A 14,912-nucleotide genomic window follows, 5' to 3' on the forward strand; every position below is an offset into this window, starting at 1 on the left:
GCGCCACTCATTGCCAGAGTGCGTCACTGGCCTGTGCCGACACACACGACGACACGCCCTACCGGTAAAAACAATAGCCTAAGACGACGGAAGGAGAATGGGGTGGTCCCCACTGCTCACGCCTCCTCCCCACCCACCCACCCACTCACTCACCCCCTTTTTTTCGGCTTGTTCTTTTCAGTTCTCCTCCCCTCTCTTTTTTTCTTAAGGGGGGAGGGGGCGTCTTTCTACTCTTGTCTCTCGTTTCCCTGGAGCGACCATCTCTCTGTCCCGATCTCTCTTCCCTTCACTCTCTGCTCACTAGGCACACACACACACGCACAGGGCGCGCACATCCTCGTCTCAGCTGTTTCTGCATTTTTTTTTCCCGCTGCCGCTCGTGCTCCTCGCCTCTGTCTCTTCTAGGATGCTTCATTGACACACTGACCCATCAACGTTACCGATACGCTCTCCTCCCTCTCCCCCACACCACATATACCCCCCCCTCTCCAAGGCACATTTCTCTCCCTCTCCGATACTTTTCTTCACTTTGCATTTTCTCCGTACTCGTTTGTGTGTGGGTGTGGGTGTGATGAAGGATGCGCGGGTGTGGTATGGGGGCGTTGTGTGAGAAGAGCCAACCCATCCGACGACTCAAGAGGCGTACACCCACAAACGTATCTCCACAGTGCCGCATGGAGCATGACATCAGTAAACTGCACGACGACGAACAACAGACAGCAAAGAGAACTCGTACCCCCCTTCCCCCCCCCTGTCCACCCCCACTCCCTCTTCCTACTAGGCCTCTTTAGTGACACCACATGCAAATGGCTCAATGGCCAACGGTGTGCGGTTATGAACCCCCTCCAACGCGTCAGGCGCTGCACACACGCGCCGTGACAATGCCCGCCATGAATAGGCTCTCTTTCCTGTCTGCAGGCAGGTGCATACACTCTCGATTCTGTCTACCTACCCACCTACCCCTTTCTCATCCCCTCTTCTTATTTACTCTTCGGTGTACTCGACCACCTACTCATCCGTTCACACACACTGCAGCATCCTTGCGATACGCACTGCAGTCTGGAGCTCACATTATCGAGACTTGTCTTCCCTGTGAATTTATTCCTCTCTGTCTCTCCATTTTTTTTGCTTTTCATTTGTGGACTCGCTCACTTACTCCCACTTCTCTTGCAACGTGCGCATCATCACTCACTTTGTGTGGGTAGGTAGGTGTCTTCTATCGCTTTCCTAAGACTCTGCTCGATATCCAAGCGTGCGGACTTGCACACGGCGGATTTACAATTCTTTAAGTGTATTTCTGAATGGTTCTCATACTCGCGCCAGCATTGCTCTCCTCATACTTGTCGCTGTGCCTTCTTTGCCTTACTTGTTGCTCCTCGCTTGTCGCACTTTCCTCTGTTGGTTTGCTTGTCGGAAGAGCGCCTATCCCCTTCGGTACGAACAAACAAAAGGGTAAACGCGTCTTCCCCTTCCCTGGACTGTGAGTGCGTGTGTGTGTGTGCGCGCGCGCATGTATATTCTTTCCCCTCTCCCCTTTTTACTCACCTCCCCCTCCTCTGTTATTTCATAGCTGTCGTGCTCTCTCTCTCTCTCTATTTCCCTCTCTGCTCGGTTTTCCATCGCTGAGTGTCTTCATTGTTGTTTCAGTTTTATCGTTCATCGGTAGTTGTGAATATAAAGGCCTGCTCGTCTGCGTGTAGAGGGGGAGGGGCGGGGGGGGGCAAGGAGCCCTTTTCATGTGCTTGGCCTGCTACTGGTTGTTTTCTGTGATTTGCTGCCCATCCTATACACCTGCTCTGTAGGCTTGTTCTCCTTGTCGATTCCTCGCCGCCTGATTTGGTGCCTCCTGCCAAACTCCCTTTTGCTAGAGAAACACCAAGGAAACAAAGAGAGTGGGAGACACTTATACACGTAGCACTTTTTTTCCGTCAGATCGCGTGCTGCATCGAGGAAGCGTATCGTCAACAAGGACACTGTAGATCGTACTCACGTAACTTCGCTTGGTGGGTTGGGTGTCTGAAGGAGCAGAAGCACAAACGAGAAAAAATGGGGAGCAAGCCAAGCAAGCTCAATGGCAAGCAGAGTATTGTCGGCCCGGCGAGTCGTAACCCGAAGCGTAACTCGGACCTCGATGCGCTGAGCAACTCGAATTTGCGCTCTCGGGACGCCATCGACAGTTCGAACCCCTCCAACTCCATGAAAGAGCGGCAGTCGCCTGAGCGTCGTGGCTTCAACAACCCTCTCCCAGCTCGTCAAAGCGGAAGCCATGACCGCGCGCAAAGACGTCAGACACGCATGCTGGGGGCGCAGGATGTGGACGGCGCTCACGAAGACCTCGATGAACGCCCATTCCGCCAAGGGAAGGTAAACCGGGTGCCGACCAAGGCGCTGCTGAAGCCGCCCAAGAACCAGAACTCGATAATCGCGAGCCCCGATGAGGACTACAAGCTGTACTGAGAATGAACGCATTAGCTGAAGCAGAGAAAGAGCCAGATATACGAAAACTGGGCACGTGCGTGTGCATCCTGTGATCACTCGGCCTTTTCACTATTTTTCTCCTTCCTTTCTCCATCATCTATGTACTTGTATTGGTGCGTGAGTTGCGGTGTCGCGTCCATGTATTTCATTCAACTCTATCCTTTTTCTTAGCTTTTACATTACCCTCGGCCCAGCTGCCATGTACATGTGTGTGTGTGTATGTGGGAAGCGGGAGACGTGGCTCTCTCTCTCTCTCTCTGACCATTATCGTCACCACAACTGCAGCAACGGTGCTCATACTACCCGAGTATGTGCGGAGCATAGACAGTCAGGGACGGCGAACGAGGCGTAATCAAGGAATGGTCCCATCAAACGCAACAAGAGCGAAGAGGGAAGGAAAAAGAAAAACGAAAAGGTCGGCCCCCTGGTTGTGACTTCAGCACTGAATGTACACGACAGACTTCAGTACACGCGTACAGGCATATAAGCCCGTCAGCCCCACACACCAAAAGAGGCCCCTTTTGCTCGTTGGTAGCAAAGGAAGGGGGGCCTCCCCCTCCCCCTCCCCGCTAACGGCTGTTTTCATTTTTAGCTGACATCGCCTGGTCCGTTTGTTGATTCGCCGAGGTCGTCGTGCGATACTCTCATGTGTGCGGGGGTGCTGGGAGGGTGTGTAGTAGCACGGTTGGTCTTGTCAGATTTGCTGGCCTTGGCTCTCTCTCTCTCTCTCCTCATCCCTCGATAGTTATTATTCGTATTCTCTTTTTCTATGGTGTCTGTACTTCTTCTCTTTCTGCCTTGTTCTTCGGTTGTATGTAGGTATGTGGGCACACTTCCGTGCAGACCACCACCATCACCGGCGCCCCTGCCATTCTTTCCGCTCTTCATTTTGCTTTTCTTCGTGACCGCATATACGCGCATGTTCGCCCGTGTGTGTGTCTCTAATGGCTCCCCTGGTCTTTGCACTCTCTCTCTTGTTCGAGTGAGCCAATGTCTTCTCCTTTGGGGCATTCCTCTTTGCTTTTTTTGCTTGTTTTCCGTCGTTCTTCACTCTCCCGGATAACGGTTGGGAGGGCGGTCACCCCTCAGCGCGTGGCATCCGGGGGCCCGGCGCTCTCGCTCTGCGGTGTGGGGAAGCCAGGCAGCCCCCCTTCAACTCTCCCAATGCCGAGCCCCCTCTGGTGGCGACCGGGCCAAGCACCTACGACGCCGGGCGGTCAGCGCGACCTGCGGCAGTGAGCACGTTTGCGCTATCCATACGATAGGCGGAGTGTACGCGTGACTCGAGCGTGTCTCACCCGGTCCTCGCTGACTAGTGGTGTGGGGAGCCTGCGCCAGGCCGTGGGGTGTCGTGGGGAATTGGAGCTCGTACTGTATGGCAGAGAGTGGACAGTCTGAAGCGAAAAAAGCTCGCTGCTTCTGTTTACTTCTCGTCCTTCCCCGCCACGTCGGTGTACCTACCCTTCCCTCTCCCTGCCCAAATAGGCTCTTTTCCTGTTCTCCTTTCTAGGTCCTTACTCGATGTCTGGGTGTCTGCCTCTTCCCGCCTGTTGGTTTTCCTGTGCCCACCTGTTGATGTCGAGGCAAAGGCGAGTGCTTCACATCAGTGCGGACAGGGAGAAGAGCTTCTGCCGGTGCCTGGTGCTTGTTTATCGTACGCATCGCCCTCCGATGTGTCTGATCACACGGGTGCCGTGTGCCTCCCCTCCCCTCCCTCCCTCCCCCCACAGCATTTTCCTAATCGCTCTATGTACTTGTTTGAGCCTTTTTTTTCCTTTGGAGAGAAGTATGTCAGTAGACCTGGTCAATGTCATTCTCCTCACTCTTCGTGCGTCTCGGCCTACCTTTATGGTGGTGCTGTGTGAGTGGGGTGTTGCGCTTGCACTGCTGTGCGTGGCATGAAGGCCCTTCAACGGTAGTACGTGTGCCATTGGATACCCGTCGCCAGCCCTTCTCTTCCTCTCTGTCGCCGTAGCGCTTTTATGTCCCCCTTATCCTCCGGTCCCTCCCCCTACCCCCCCCCCCACCCCTCTCGTCTCCGCAACAGGGCCCTTCTTGGCTTATTTGGCGTGCGCGTTATCTGTAATGGGCAGCTTCACCTTTCCTCTTTCGTGGTTTCTCCAGCGCGGATGCCGTCACCTTAACTGGGTTTAAGCCAGGCGCACGCGAGAGGGCGAGCAACAGTACAAAGCAGCAAAAAGCACCGCCCAGTCGCCTGCTTCTCCGATCAAACTTGAAAACAGCAGACAAGGAGTGAGTGAGAGAGAGAGGCAGAGGCAGAGGCAGAGGCAGAGGCAGAGGGTGCAGTGTAGTGACCAGACCTGTGCGTGCGTGTTTGGGAAAGGAAGAGATGAAAAAAAGGAGAAAGAGAGAAGTTAGCAAGCGTAGTTCACAAACAAGAGAAAGAGCTGAGCACACGCACGCATGCACGCAGCCAGGAGGACGAGCCACTGGAGGGAAGGAAATCGACAACGTGACTGCCCCCTCAGTGCACATAACCGTGACGGACAATAAAAAATCAATACGAAAAAAAGCCAATGATCGTGGCGTTCATTCATTCTGCCGATGGATCTGCTTGTCGCCGTCGGCGTGGCACCTTTTTGGGGGGTTGTTTTGACATGTTACTTTACCCCCGCCCTCAGCCTCTTTTTAGGGCTCCTCGGTCGCTTTTAGCTTGACTGAGTGACCGTGTTGGATTATTTTGGTTTGGTTCGCCGTTTCTCATTTTTTCTTGTTCGGTTGGGGGGCCTCTTGTGTATGCTCCAGGGCGAGCGGATGCATGCGGGCATGGGTGTTTGTATGCCCGCTCATATCACACAGGGTGCTGGCCGCTCAACGTGATGAACAAAACAACAGCAATGACAACAAAATCCAAAGGGAGAGACTTGCAACCTTGTCAAGAGAAGCATGCGTGAGGACTGGTGCAGCGGCTTGCAGTTCCTAACAGAGTGGCGGATATGGCAGCAGTACAAGACGCTGAAAAGGGGTGAGGGAAAAAGGAGTAGATTCGCAGACGAATAAAGGGAGAGAGGCGCCAGGCGCTTCTGCGGGGAGGGGGTGTTCCAGGTGTCGTCTTCACTGACTCTTCTAGCTTTGCCTCTTCTCTAGTCTTCCCGGACACTGTTTCGCCTGTCGCTGTCGCGCACAAGCTTCCCACTCTGTATGTTTGCGGACGTGCGTGCGGTTGTGACACCGCCTTTCTTTCTCTCTGGCTCCTGCAGAATGCTGATTCTTCCTCTTCTACCCCACCCATTCCCGCCCCGCTCTTTCCCTGAGCCCATTACCTACACACAAACATCAGCTCACCTTGTTGATCCTTAACTTTTCCACTTCTGCCTTTCTCTCCGTCATCGTTTACCCTTCACATGCACACATATCTCGTGCGCTTCTTTACCTTGTGTCGATGATTCCTGATTCACTCCCATTCCATCGCCCACCCCCCCCCCTCCCTCTTGTCTTCCCTCTCGCCCTCCTTCTTTCTGCCAGGACCCGTAACGGCGGGCGGGTGCACACGCGCGCCTACATACACGTACAGTGCAAACATTACCGTCGCTTACCCCCACTCTCCCCCTTTGCTCGCCCCCCTTCCCCTCGCCGTCTGAGCCACGCACCACTACACGCGCGCACAAACACACACGCAGTACGGTGTGGGCGAAGGAAGGTGCGAGCGGGAGCAGCAAAGGGCTCGTTTGAACGTCAGTGAGGAAAAGGGTAGCAAAGGATGAAAGAGGAGAAGGAAGCATCGTGTACATCCTTGTAAACCTCCCTGCTCGTGTGTGTGTGGGGGGCGGGGGGGTGGGTGTGTGTGGATGCTGGTCGGTGGGTGTATCGCCGTCCCTCTCTTGGCTGCTGATGTGCTTCTTTACTGCTCCTTTGGGTTTCTCCTTTTTGTCAGCTGCACTTCATACGCGCACATACATACATACCCGTGTGTCAGGCAAGGCGTGCAGTCGACTGTCGCATTCTTTGCGTCTTCTCCGTGAACTCTGCTGCTCTTCTCCGTTTCGCTCTCTCTTTCTCCTCCACCCCCTCTCCCTCCTCTGCCTCTCCTTTGGTTCGATTCCGTGTCACCCTCTTCCTTGTCTTTTCTTGTCCTCTCTCATGTATCATCGACCAACACTGCCGCCGCCGCTCGCCTTCAACTCACTCCACACCTTCGTATCGATATAATATACCGGAAAGCAATCCTCTCATCTGTGTTCATCAAAGGGGAGGAGGGGGGGGCTATACGAAGCCGACTCCTTACTCTACGTGTGTGTGTGTGTGTGTGTTGCTCGCCTTTCCCTCTTCCTCCTCTGCTTCTTTTCTTCTTCGTTGGGGCCATTCTGTTTCGTGTCGAAGCGCCGTCTTTCTTCCTCTGCGTGTCTTTCGTACTCCCTATCACCTCTCCCCATTTCCCTTGGCTCTTCTGCTTCTACTCTTCCCCCACCACCACCATCACTCCCTCTCTCTCTCCCTCTCGCTTACTTAGCCTTTAGCTGCTGTGTTTCGTGCCTCTTTTCAGTTTTTTTTTTTCCTTTTAGTGCCTCTCCTTCGCATCATCTCTGGGAGAAGCAGTGAAATTGCCTTCGGTGCTTCTGTGCGCCCCTGCTAAGCTGCCTTCTCTTTTCTCAGCACAGCGTCTCCACCCCCCTCCTCGTACGCCATGAATCATGACGATACAACTGGGGCCCCGACAACCGCCGCCGTCGCTGACTCCTCAACGTGTGCCACTGTCCCCGGTGGGATGGCGCAAACAAGGATGCTGTCGAGGCTCAGAGTCGCTGGTAGTACCAGTATACCGCGGGTAAATGAAGCTAGCGAAGCGCCGCTCGCACCGCTTCCCTCCGCGAGGCCTCTGGGTCGAGACGCCTCCACAACAGGCGATGTCGCGCAGTATGGAGGATGCGCATCGCTTGTTCGCACGGCCGCCGCAGCAGCAGTGGTGGCTGTCGAAAACGCAGTGCCACAGTCGTCTGCCTTCGGTCGTGGCGACGGCAGAGACGACGATGCTGTGCTGCGCAAGGAAGAAAATGGCTGCATTGAAGTCGATGTCGGTGCCGTGAACGCGTCGTCCCCGCTCCATGGGCAGCCCACATCGGGAGCTGCACAGCACCTGAGCTACGACGCGGCCAACAATGGCACCGAAGGTAGACTGCAAAGGCGTGGCGGCAACGCAGCAGCGGTCGTCATTCCCCTCCGCTGTCGTGCTACCTGGACTCGTCAAACTACGCCGGAACCACTTCAAGGCGATGGTGGCCTGCTATGTGCAGCAGCAGCCCTCAACTCGTCCACAACAAGCAGTGCAGACGACAAGACATCTCCTCAAAGTGCAGCAGCAGCAGCAACGGCGACAGATGTGCTTGAGTCGCCGGCGGCACCTCCCCCATCGCCAAAGGGGGAACTTGGCTCATGTGACTATACGGGCAATCCTCTGCACTTGCGCGGCCATCACCGCCACTACATCGACATGGACTTGCCGGGGATGGGTGAAAGCAACGAACCGTGGAGCGGGTCTGTTGCGTCGTCAGCATCCTCAGCGCCGCACTCCACCGCCGAGACACAGTGGCACAACACGAGTGTGGCATCGGAGCTGGACTTGTACGAGATGCCGCTGCCCGTTATGGAGACGGCGACAGGCGACCTAACTGCTGCACCATCGGTGACCGCGTCATTTTTGTTTGGCGGTGTGGCTTTGCCGGTGGCCTTTAGTGTGAAGTCTGGCGGATCTGCCCTAACAGCCGACAGGGACGCGAAAGTGTGGTCACCCATCTCTGTATCAGCGACTGTGTCGCCCAGCCGACGGAACATTGCTGGCCTGAAACAACCAGCGGATCTGAGCGGCTGGAGACGCAAGCGGTCGAGTGGTAAATTGGCGGCGCAGTCGGAAAGAAACAACAGCAGCAGCGGCCCGGGCGATATCCCGCTCGTCTCGCTCGAAAAGTCTGTTGCGTGGAGCGCTGGGAAGCCGATGAATGACGACTCCTTGTCTCCAGTGACATCCCTCTCGCAGCAGCGGGGAGAGTTGCTGGACCGCAGTGTCTACCCCCTTACATCGACACAGGTGACGACGGCAACCACACTGGCCACGATGGAGTCAGGCACTGCCTCCAATCCCTTCAGCTCCCATTCCTCACTGCAGTCGTTTGACTCGCACCACGCGCTCCAACGCAGCGCGCTGATCGCCAGGATGTCTGCGCCTTGCCAAGGGAGGGCCCCATCATTGCATCTGTCCGCGATCGTTCGCCCGGGGGGTGCTGTCCTCGAAAGCGCCAACCTAGGGACACCTGTTCGAAGCCCGCAAGGGATGTCCACCTCTCTGGGGCTGCCGATGTTCGTAGGTGGGAGCACCGGGTCGCCCATTCTCTCCTCAAAGTACGACACTGTATTTCCGCTCCGGATGGAGCCCAGGACGCACACCAAGTTGGCCGGTGACGAGTCGCAACAGTCGCCACCGCGACTCCACGACCAGAGAAACGAGGGCGACGCAGACCAACCTCCGCCCACACCCACCGCAGCTCTCGTCACGCAAGCCGCACAGCAGCAGCAGCAGACGCCTTTTTGTTGCCCTCAGCATGGAGAAACAGACGCTCCTGAGTGCAGCCCTCTGACTTCGCTCTCCGCGCTACCCCAGCAAAGCCTCCGCAGCTCCACCGTGACCTCTGACACCTCCTTCGGTGTCGACAACGCCATCTCCATGCGGCAAAGCTCGATGATGTCGGAGGACCACATCCTGCAGACGCTCGTCCACGGCATGGCGCTTGGTGGTGTATCGGCAGAGGCGTGGATGGCAGCGCCGGACAACTGGGCACCATCGCCGCGCAATTTGCGTTCGACTGGCCCAGGGAACCGGCACCTAACAGGCAGGCCGTGCGCGCTGCAGCGTCCCTTGTCACCATCCTCGCGCTCAGCTGCCTCGGATGCAGTGGGCGCGGGCAGCGGTAAGACACCGACGGCGGGGCTTGTCGCGTCCTCGATGCGCTTCTCACAGCTACAGACGCAGCGAGGGAAGTTGGGCTGGATGAGTTCTACAAGACCTGCAGGGCCGTGGGGAGCGGAGCTGGTGCAAGGGCTCTCTCCCGTATCCGCGTCAGCAGCAAACAGGGGCGACGAAACCGCAGAGACTGGCAGCCATTTGCTTACACGTGACCCCCTCACTGTCGTGCTGTCCAGCCCCAGCAAGCGGCACATGGCGGCGCATACTCCCACGCGCCTTCAGCAGCAGAGGAAGCTGCCAAGCCCTGAGAACTTCTTCGCAAAGGCTGATGGCTCTCTGAGGGACTCCGTTGGCTTCAGCGCCACATCCCTACCCACTTTGTCTGACCCTGCTCTTCACGCCAGGCGCTCGCTCGTCACACCAATGCAGGGGTACAGCTTCAAGCAGCACTCCACTGCGGCGAGCATGGCGTCTTCGGCCCTTTCACAGGTGCCGCTCGGCGTGGAGGAGGTCATCTTCTCTGCAGGCAGCACCCCGAATGTAGTGGGTTGTGTGGAGGTCAGTGTGGCGGCGTGGTTACCCGTGGCAAGCACTGACACAGCTGCAAGGCAACTCAGTGGTGACCAAACAGTGGTGCTGCGACCCTATGACAGCAGCGCAGCGTATTACCGTATCCCCAACGGTGGCCTCTTCAGCACCGCCGACAGCGGCGTCACCGTGGCGGCGCCGAGGGAAGCATCGCTTGAGGGACGACTCACCTTTCTGCAGTCGGTGCATGACCTCGACAGTTTTGCTGCCCAGGCGGAGGCGAGTGCCTCGCTCGGCTACGGGGCTGCTGTACAGAGCCCACTAACCAGGGAAATAGTCGAGCCTGGGGCTGTGGCCACCACGATGGTGTCACCACCGTCGTCCATCGCGCCTGTGGATGAGACGTTCTCTGTGTGTCGGCCACCACCCCCGGCTCCAGCAATGTTGCTCCGTCACTCGCCGACGCGCAGGCCCTTCTATCTGATTCCTGGGTTGGAGGCTGCGGCAACTGCGGAGCTAGGGCGCATCTCCCCCTCCCCTTTTACCGTCGCTCCTTGGGCCATAGGTGGCGCCAGCGATTTCGTGGCAGCGGTGGCAACGCCGCTGCTGCCAGGGATGCTGAGTGGGAAGGACAAGGTCAGTCCATGGTCCAGCGACAGTACGAGGGGCGGGTTTCTGCAGGTGTTGCCGCTTGCTCAAGAAGAGCATGTGTCCACATCGTTGAGTTACAAGGTAAGGGCGCCAAAGACGACGAGCCCCATGTCCGCAAGCCAAGCACAAGATGACTCAGTGGCTGCGACGGATCCGCAGCTTCTGTGGTGGGCACCAAAAGCCGCGCATGCCGCGGCACCATTCACAGCTACTGACACCGATACCCACCCAGCGCCCGTGCATCGCAATAGTGGCGAGTCGGGCACTCACTCCAGCATGCCAAACTTCAGTTGCCGTTCACCGCCTGTGCACTTGCCCCCGCAGCAGCAGACACCACCTCAGCTTCAGGTTTGTGCGCCGGCTGCGATGTGGTCCTTCCTCTACGGCGTTCACAACAACGACGATCGAGGCGCCTACCAAATCGCTACCTTCAACAGCAACCCAAGTGTTGCTCTCACCCGAAGCTCTACTCGAGGGCTATCGAGCTGCATCGTCGATCAGGCAGCCGATATGTGGCCCGGTGGTGAGGAGGAGTACCGCCAGAGTTGTCGTCCCGAGGGGAAGATGCTCTTCCGCAGACCCGGTACTCTCACAGGCAGCATCAGTCAGTGTCGCAGGAGCGGCAAAAGGGGGGGTGGTGGCACAGGTGCACCTCTCCGCATCTCCATCCCGTGCTATCAGCGCTATCGAGACGTCGAGGCTCTCCTGGATGACGCGGAGCGGGCCATGAACAGGACGTCTGTCCCCATCATTTCATTACTTAGCTACGGCGGTCGGTCGTTGAATGGGGACGAGTACTCGCCTGAAACACTCGGCAACGGTCTGGCGTCAAGTGTAATGTCGTTGGCAACGCCCGCACTGACGACTTCTATGACCTGCTTGGAGGTGAGTCTTGTATCGCCTCTGGCGCTAGGGTCGGCGTCGGACAAGCCAGTAGCGAGCCCCACGGAGACGATGTCGTTCTCCGTGAGCCCGCCGCGACGCAGGTGAAGCCAGAAAAGGAGGAGAACAAAGCAAATTCAGCTTGCGGTCTTGTCGCATCTTTTGTGGACCTCTTCTGGCGCACTGGTGTGCATCTCGCACCCACAAGTTGGAGTGAGTGTGACGACTGGACACCGTTGTAGGTGCCCGCGCGTAGAGACAGGTCTCTTTACCCTCCCTGCCTCCTGCTTCCCGCATATTGCCGCCATGGGCGTCTTGGCTATGCGTATGGTCTTCCAGTTTAAGTGATATGCAAGGGGTACGTGAGCACGGATGCATCCGCGCGCGTGTGTATGTGTGTGTGTGTGTGTGTGTGTACTTGAATGTGCGTACACTCAAGTCGAGCGTCTTTTGTTTCGGCCCATCACCCCCACCCCGTCTCTCTTTTTCTCTCTGCGCATGTGTGTGGGGGGAGGGGGGAGTGCCCTCTCGCTCTCCTTCTCCCACTCAGAAAAGGCGATTCGCGAAGTTTGTCAGCTTCGCTCTCTCTGTTTTGTCAGGGTGAGGACGGGGGCAGTCCTCTCGCGCGCAAAAGGCGCTTGCATTCGCACTACGACGTAAGGAAGCGGATAAGGATGACGGAGACGCAGGGGCGCTTAAGAAACCTCAGCGGCATCTGGAAGAGGGAGGTGCAGGAAAAAGGAGGCGGTGCTGCGGGCGTAACGTGCGGCATGCTAACGAAGCGTCCTCCTCAGCTACTATACACCTACTCGCGACGAAGTCTCTCGACCATCTCTCTCACTCATTATAGCCGTCGGTACGCCACTGCCGCCAACCTCATCGCGGGGGACATGGGAGCAAGGCAGCAGTGTAGGACGAGGATGCATTGACGGTAAGGGTGTGAAGCACCCTCACTGCTCACTAGTCGACGTAGGTATGCTCGTGGGAAAATCTGCGTGGGCTTTTAAATGTATGTGTGGGAGCGTGGGCGCGCTGTCACCTCCCCACTGGTATTTGCCTGTGCCCTCTCTGCTCATCTGCCGCCCTCTCTCTCTCTCTCCTCTCTTCTTCTACTTACAGGCGGGTGCATGTGTGGCAACTTGGGCCTTTACGTCTCTGCTCTCATCGCTTTGCAGACTCACTGAGAGAAGTAGTCCGCGGTATGGGTGTGTGGCTGTGCATGCCGCCAAAGCCCCAGCATCCCACTTCATCCCAGCCACAGACTCAACCACGAAGCACCGCACAGTCCTCCGCTTCACCACCTGCTGGGCTGCTTCCCTCTCCTCTTTCCGTCGTCAAGAAGGCGATCGGCTACCTCTAGCCTGTACTCGCTGTTTCAAGGCATGGCATCCGTTCCACTGCATGCAGTACAGACCCCCTCTAAGGTCCTCCTGCCGGGCTTCGCGAAGAAAGCGCCACCTGTCTTTTTCGTGGTGCTTCATGGCTTCTTGGCCCACAGCGGCGCGATGAACTCATTCGTTGTGATGCTGCGCAACGCCATCGATGCGCACAACCACGCCGTTCTGGAAACGAATGACCAGACATCAAAGACCCTGCCGTTTCACATCATCACACTCGACGCGCGAAACCACGGTCTGTCGCCGCACACTGCGACACACAACTTGGAGAACCTTGTGGAGGATCTTAGCCACTACCTGGAGAATGACTTTCCACGCACTGCGTCGCGGCTCTCAGGGGCATGGATGAGTGCCGGAAGCGATCACGGCCACGACGACGTGGCTCGTCCTCGCGTCGTAGCAATTGGCCACAGCATGGGCAGCATTACGTGGACGCGCTACCTCATGGACCGCTACCTCTCTTCCTTCGCGAAGGGAGAAAAGGGTCAAGGTTTAGAAGGATCGTCAATTGCGGCCCCATCACCATCGAAGAATGTCTCCTCTGCTGCGCAATCCTCCATTGAGGTGAAGGGACTTGTGAGCCTTGACTTACCGCCTATCGTGCGCTCACACATGACGGCGAAACTGACCAACGAGCTCATCGACATCATTGAGCACATGAAGGCTGTGAATCTGGACGCAATCTCTGACCTTCGGAGTGGACAGGAGGAGTTCTACCGCTGTGGCATACATGATATCCGTGTGCGTGGGCTATGTACGACGAACCTGAGACTGCAACTCGACCCCAGCGATCCCATGCGACACGTTGCGAGTTGGAAGTGCAATGTGCCCGTGCTTGAGCATTCCATCCGCTCTGGCGAGCTTTTCCTCCCTGACTCGTACTACAAGCGAGCAGCTGACAGAAATGGCTTAGGTGGCGGACATGATGCACACGAACAGCAGCAGGGGCGGCACCGATTAGCCCTGGAGTGTCCCTCGGTAGGCACGGTTCCAGTGTTGTCGGTGCTCGGAGCTGCCAGCCCAGTGGGCGGAAACCCGCAGTATCAGCAGCTGTGGGATCTCTACGCCGTCAACCTGCGGCAGCACTCCATTCCGCATGCGGCGCACGTGGTGTACTTTGACAAGCCCCACGAGACTGTGGAGCTCGTAAAAGGCTTCTTGAAGGAGATTCATGTAGTCTAGTCGTCGTCGTCGTCGTCGTGTGTGTGTGTAGGTGGGTGTGTGTGTGTTTCGTGGGTGGACGCCAAGCTGAGGGAGAGCCTCTGCTTGAGGAGAAAGGGTCACACCTCCCCGCATAAAAGGTCCCTCTGCATAGGCATACAAACATCACCCGCATCTCTCCCCCGCCCTGTACTCCTTCCACAGCCCGCTGAAGGCGGCGACAGAGCGATAGCACACATGACGGAGAAGAAAAGCAACTTGTGCTGACTCAGCTACGCTTATCGTGAGAGGGCGTAACTCTGGCGCCCATGTTGACGACAGTCCCCTCCCTTCAGGAAAATTGTATGCGACTTCGTCTCTCTCTCTCTCTGCGCACGTATATGCATGTATGTGTCTTCCTCTATATATATATATATATATGTGTGTGTGTGTGTGTGTGCGTGTATACACGTACATCAGAGCAACACACGCTCTGCGTCACTGCCTGCTTGCACTGTCGTTGTCTCTCGCGTGCCTCCCCCTTTTTCTCTCATTCCTTTTCCGCCCTGTTTCTCTATTCACGAGAACTATCACCACGAGCCCAGTCACTAAACCCCCCCCCCGCAGAACGTCTTCTGAAAACAGAATCGTCAATATCACCCTGGATGTTGCGCGCCAGTGGTGGTAGTTGGGCAAGCGCGCCATCCAAGGTTTCCGCGGTGGGCCTGAACCCTGGCAGTAGCCGCAGCCCAAGCATCGGCGGCGACTCCACTGAGCTCTCACTGCACTGGAACCCCTTCCAACTCAACCTGGACACTCTACTCGGCACGACGTTCAATCTGTCAGAGCAGCTCTCGTAGATCTTCGGCAGCTCCCCTCCCCCCCCCGAAGCGGGGGGCAGCCGGCGGCGCATCCGGAGC

At 57.0% G+C, this 14,912-nt stretch overlaps 3 protein-coding genes across 3 annotated transcripts; all 3 read left to right on the plus strand.

The window, feature by feature from the left end:
* Positions 1 to 2,046: 2,046 nt before the first annotated feature.
* LBRM_26_1520 (hypothetical protein, unknown function) lies at positions 2,047 to 2,457 on the plus strand (the record flags this gene model as incomplete). Its single annotated transcript, XM_001562333.1, has 1 exon — positions 2,047 to 2,457. The coding sequence occupies one exon, from the start codon at positions 2,047 to 2,049 to the stop codon at positions 2,455 to 2,457; it is 411 nt and encodes a 136-aa protein (XP_001562383.1).
* A 4,666-nt stretch (positions 2,458 to 7,123) lies between these two features.
* LBRM_26_1530 (hypothetical protein, unknown function) lies at positions 7,124 to 11,563 on the plus strand (the record flags this gene model as incomplete). The annotated part of the gene is made up of 1 exon (XM_001562334.2): positions 7,124 to 11,563. The coding sequence occupies one exon, from the start codon at positions 7,124 to 7,126 to the stop codon at positions 11,561 to 11,563; it is 4,440 nt and encodes a 1,479-aa protein (XP_001562384.2).
* Positions 11,564 to 12,837: 1,274 nt separating this feature from the next.
* LBRM_26_1540 (conserved hypothetical protein) lies at positions 12,838 to 14,034 on the plus strand (the record flags this gene model as incomplete). Its single annotated transcript, XM_001562335.1, has 1 exon — positions 12,838 to 14,034. One exon carries the CDS (start codon positions 12,838 to 12,840, stop codon positions 14,032 to 14,034), a length of 1,197 nt encoding a protein of 398 aa, XP_001562385.1.
* Positions 14,035 to 14,912: the final 878 nt, after the last annotated feature.

The sequence above is a fragment of the Leishmania braziliensis genome, chromosome 26 (assembly GCF_000002845.2).
Source record: "Leishmania braziliensis MHOM/BR/75/M2904 complete genome, chromosome 26".
NCBI classification, from domain to species: domain Eukaryota; phylum Euglenozoa; class Kinetoplastea; order Trypanosomatida; family Trypanosomatidae; genus Leishmania; species Leishmania braziliensis.